The 5,173-nt window shown below is 43.0% G+C and overlaps 1 protein-coding gene across 3 annotated transcripts in view; it reads left to right on the forward strand.

Moving 5' to 3' along the window:
* The window catches only part of Tmem50a (transmembrane protein 50A), a 10,968-nt gene extending 6,334 nt beyond the window's left edge, over positions 1 to 4,634 (forward strand). For all 3 annotated transcript variants that reach the window (XM_005394821.2, XM_005394820.2, XM_005394819.2), the window contains exon 4: positions 4,536 to 4,634. In XM_005394821.2, coding sequence (XP_005394878.1) covers positions 4,536 to 4,611 — 76 coding nt within the window. In that variant the 3' untranslated portion in view covers positions 4,612 to 4,634. The remainder of the gene's footprint in view (positions 1 to 4,535) is intronic.
* Positions 4,635 to 5,173: the final 539 nt, after the last annotated feature.

A 5,173-nucleotide genomic window follows, 5' to 3' on the forward strand; every position in this document is an offset into this window, starting at 1 on the left:
GGTGCGTGCTGCCATGTCTGGCTATAGTTAGATAATTTGACCCTTTGGATAAAGGAGAAAATCTTTTAGGGTCTCTACTGATATAAAATAAATACAAGAATAGAGTTAAGAGCTGGGTGTGGTGGCACATGCCTGTAATCCTAGCACTCAGGAGGCTGAAGCAGGAGGATTGTTGCAAGTTCAAGACCAGCCTAGGCTACAAAGTGAGCTCAAGGCCAGCCTGAACTGCATAGCGAGACCCTGTCTCAAAAAGACAAAACAAAACAAAGAATAAAGTTTAAGGAAGAATAGGACATTGATGTACTCAAAACGCCCCCCACAAAATATTAATTACACTAGTGGAAAACTGAAGAGGAGAAGCCTCTTAGCTCCCACCTTTACCAAGCAGTTGAAGTGAGCATCACCATCCATGAGATAGTCAGAACCTGTGCTGCTCAGCTGGATGTATTGAGAACATTGTTATTTCTGTGCTGTCTCTGCCACAAAGCATAACCCGAATTTAATCATAGAGATACATTAAACAAACCTAAATCAAAGGGAAGTCTAAAAATAATTGGTAATGCTTCAAAGGTGCCAAGGTCATACGGGTCAAAGAAGACCAAGGAACTGTTCAGACTCAAGAAGACTAAAAGGACAGGAAAGCAGAGTGCCTCAGGGTTGTGGACAGGATCCCTGCGTAGTAAGGACATCTTGGGTACTTAGGATCTGAGGGTGAGGCAGTGGTAGTGGATATAATTTTGAGTGGTTTATTGTTCGGGAGGAAAACAGTCTGTAGGAAATACAAATTTCTGGGTTTGTGGGTCATTGTGTTGACAAATTTTGAATGTTTCAGGAAAATTTTTGTTTTTACTTACAATTTTTCCATGAATTTGAAAATACATAAATAGCAATGCCAGAGAATACATAGTGTTCTCAACTGTACCTAATTGAGACAGGTGCACCCAGAGAGATCCATGAAGTTTATTAGATGGCCCAGTGTCTTAATTATTTTTCTCTCATTGCTGAGAGAAAATACCCAACACCCAAAATTAAGGAAGGAGAGGTTTATTTAGCTCACAGTTTGTAGAGGTTTCAGGCCACAGTCAGCTGGCTCTGAAGCAAGGTGGCACGGCAGAGGGGCATCTTTTAATGGCAGTGGAAGACAGCAAAAGCAGCAAGAGAGAAATGGAGGGAGAGTAAGCCTCTTTTCCACTTTTATATGGTATGCAGGCTACCTGCCCTAGGGCTGTGTGGCACCGTTCACTCCTGTTGCACAGGCTGAGGATGTTTATAACTGAGGAACCTGGCCCCCTGCTAAGTCACTTAAACTTCTGAGCTTCTTAAGTTGACACAATGTATCAACCACTACACCCAGCAAAAGAGAACAAGAATTGAGAATTACTGACCAAAAATATCTGCAACTTTTAAAATATGAAGGTTGTTTCACAGTTTAGTTTAGTTCATATAGAGAGAATGAAATTGAAATAGTGTATTCACGCTTAGAAGGGTTTAGGGCTAGCCATGCTAGGGCAAGGCTCCTCAAAAGACTGCACATGCTCTGAATCAGATTGTTTTGTTTTGTGAAATAGAGACTCACTATGTAGCGCAGGCTGGCCTCCAACTCACTGCACTCCTCCTACCTCAGCCTCTTTGAGTGCTGGGACTACAGGCCTGTGCCACCACGCCCCGCCTCTGAGTCAGATTCAATGTAGGACACAAATTTACGCGATTGGCCTACATGGCCACCCACAGAGTCAAATGTAGAAGAATGCAAAAGACCTGCCCACTCCTTAGAGATCCAAGGGATCCAGCTAGAGGCCTGGAGCCCACGGCAGTGTCCCCTACACAGCTGCATCTGGAGGCCAAAGGATCCACGATGGAAAACTGAAGGGTCTGTGCCGGGAGGTCAAGGCGTTGGTGCTGGAAGCTAAAAAAGTGCGCCAGCGGGCCGGAAGGCTGGTGCTAGGAGCTGAAGAATCCGCTGAAAGCCAGGGGATGATGCCTGAAGGGGAGATGAAGCTCCTCTAAGAACAGCGGCCATCCTGGGTGACGGCGAGGACCGCAGCTCCTCCAAAGAGGACAGCTGAAATCCTTCCCTCCCGTTCTCCTTTTGTACTGTTCTAACAACGAGCCACCCTAAATTGGGTTTTCCATGCTAACTGAGTTCAGCGGGGTGTTTCCCTTCAGGTTGACAATCAGTTAATCACCACAAATAATTATGAGTCTTTAAATTTTTTTTAATTGATGTATAGTAACTATATATGTTTATGAGGTACAGTGTCATATTTCAATACCTGTATACATTGTGTAATGATCAGAAAAGATACTCATCACTTGAAAGATTTATCGTTTCTTTGTGATCATTTAACTTTCTCTGTACTAGCAATCTTGAGATATGCAATTAATAGTTGTCACTCAAAGTTATCCTGATCGGTAGAACATTAGAAGTAATTCTTCCTAGTTGAGAGGCTGAAGCAGGAGAATCACTGGGAGTTTGAGACCAGCCTAGGCTACACAGTGAGTTTGAGGCCAGCTTGGACTACGTGGTGCGACCCTCTCTCAACACCACCACTGCCAGGGGCGGTGGTGCGAGCCTGTAATCCAGCACTTGGGAGGCTGAGGCAGGAGGATTGCTGTGAGTTTGAGGCCAGCCTGGACTACACAGGGAAACACCATCTCAAAGAAAAAAAAAAACAAAAACCCACAAAACAAACAAACAAGAAATGCCACCACCACCCCTCCCCCTGAAAAAAGTTGTTTTTTTTTTGTCTAACTTTATTCCTTTGCTCATTAATGATCCTGTATTTATTCTTTTTCCCATACCTTTCCTGGACCCTGGTAACTGCTACTCTACTTTTCATGTCTATGAGATGAACTTTTTAGTGAGAACATGCAGCGCCTCTTTTTCTGTGTCTGACTTATTTTGTTTAACATAATGTTCTCCATCCCCACCCATGTTGCTGGAAATGACAGAATTTCATTTTTTATGCCAAGAGAACTTCCCACTGTGTATATGTGCTACACTTCTAGGTTGATTTCACATCCTGGCTTTTGTGAATAGTGCTGCAGTAAACAGTACAAGCGCAGGTGGCTCTTTGATGTATTCATTTCATTTCCTTTGGATACATACCCAGTTGTAGAATTGCTGAATCATGTGGTAGTTCAGTTTTCCTGAGAATAACAGAGTATATTGTTACAGAAAACAGACCAAACAGGAAGAGACGGCACCAAGAAGGTTAAAGAGGCAGTTTATTTACACTGGTGGGCCTTACTAGGATCTCTCTCCCAAAGAGTCAGAGCCCTGCCCGGTGAGGTCCTGGAACTTTCATAGGGAGGTCAAGCAGGGAGGTACAAAGGCAGCTTTGCCGCATTTGATTGGAGGGTTGGGTGACATCTTGGGTTGCTAAGGGAGTTTAAACATCTCAAGTTACATTGCAAGGCTATCAGTTAAACAAGCATGAGTTACACAAAGGATGTGTCCCGTGGCCATCAGTTACACAAAGGCAGTAAAGATGGGTTTATACAGAGGAAGGAGTGTTTTGTTATCAGGCCTGCCGGACATGTCCAGTTGGGCGTGGCAGGCATCCTGGGCAGGCTTTTATTTAAAATTTTTAATTTTCCCCCCTCAATATTGATCATTCTAGAACTTAGGTTTGCCTATGTAAGATTTTGAATTTTTGTGAAAACTAGGGCTCATACATTCAGCACATTTATTGAGCACCTGTTATTTGCTAGATTTGTGCTGGGCAGTAGGAATAGAAATGTGAAACACGATAGACATGGCCCTGCCCTCGTGAAATTTATTATATGTATTTTTATAAAATAAATACGTTAAGTCCTAGGGTTCAGCTCTGTGTGAAGACGATGGGTTCAATCCCCAGTACCACAATAAAAAAGGAAACAGCATTTAGAGTGGCACTCTGAAAGTCAGCGAAATATTTCCTTTATTTAGAACATGTATCTAGGCTTGAAAAAGCAGAATTTTACCACCTGAGTCTTTCTTTGATCTTCTCAGGTTAAAAGTTACTAGAATATGATTATTGCTTCAAACACTGGACATTAGTACAAAATTATTCTAAAGAATCATCGCATAGCCAGTGTTAATCATTTGATTCAGCTGAGGCCTGTTGCCACTCTGCCGTTACCGCACATGGCGCTGGGTTGAGGACATCTGGTATGTGCAGACGGAAAACTTGAGCAAGATAAAATTTTGAGAATTTCATGCTTAAATTTTAACAAGCAACAGAATCACCTAAAAGACTGTAGAACTGGAATTTCTGGCCTCCGAGTCCAGATGTTTGACCTGGCTAGGTTTGAGGGGAGGCCGGAGCATTTTCAGACAATTTTCAGGGGCTTCTATGCTGCCAGGCCCACGACTGCAGCTCAGGAAAGTGCTTGGGTGAAGGGATTTGCTTAAGGTCATGTAAACGCATTAGTCATGCGGCCTAACCTGGATTTGGGGAACTCTAGCTTATTATATCTGATACTTCGATGTCATGGGCAGTTCCTTGTTGGTGTTAGAGACCCTAATTCTTGGTTTTATTTTATTCATACAGGATTAATGCAGTATCAAATGGACAGGTCCGGGGTGACAGTTACAGCGAAGGTTGTCTGGGTCAAACAGGTAAATAAATGCAAACAACATCTTACTATCCGTGTTTTTGTTCTTAAAATGAGCATTACACATGGAAAGGCACTTGTCTTAACTCCCTCAAATCAGACATGGGATGAAGTGGTATCCAGAGCAGAGATTATGGGTTCCAAGGCAGAAAGTCAGAGTCACAGACAGTCACCGGGCTTTGTGGCGCACACCTGCAATCCCACCTCTTGGGTGGGATTGAGGCAGGAGGATTGCCATGAGTTTAAGGCCAGCCTAAACTGCATAGCAAGACCCTGTCTCCAAAAACAAAGTCACATATGGTCAAAATTGGCTGTACAGTGCAGACTGCAGACTACCACCCAGCATTGAGTATATGATCTTATGCAATAGTAGACAGAGCTGAGTATCTGCAGGGTACAGTAGAGAGCAGTAGGTGATGATATATGTGCCATGTATAATTTACAGCATTTTAATCTGTACCGTATAGGTTTTCTCCTCTTATCTGTGAATAGTATTTGTTTGAATTAACATTTTGAAATAGTTAAAAATCATAGGTAGCCATGGTAGCTCACACCTGTAACCCCAGCACTCAGG

Source organism: Chinchilla lanigera, unplaced genomic scaffold (genome assembly GCF_000276665.1).
Source record: "Chinchilla lanigera isolate Chin_1 unplaced genomic scaffold, ChiLan1.0 scaffold00051, whole genome shotgun sequence".
NCBI classification, from domain to species: domain Eukaryota; kingdom Metazoa; phylum Chordata; class Mammalia; order Rodentia; family Chinchillidae; genus Chinchilla; species Chinchilla lanigera.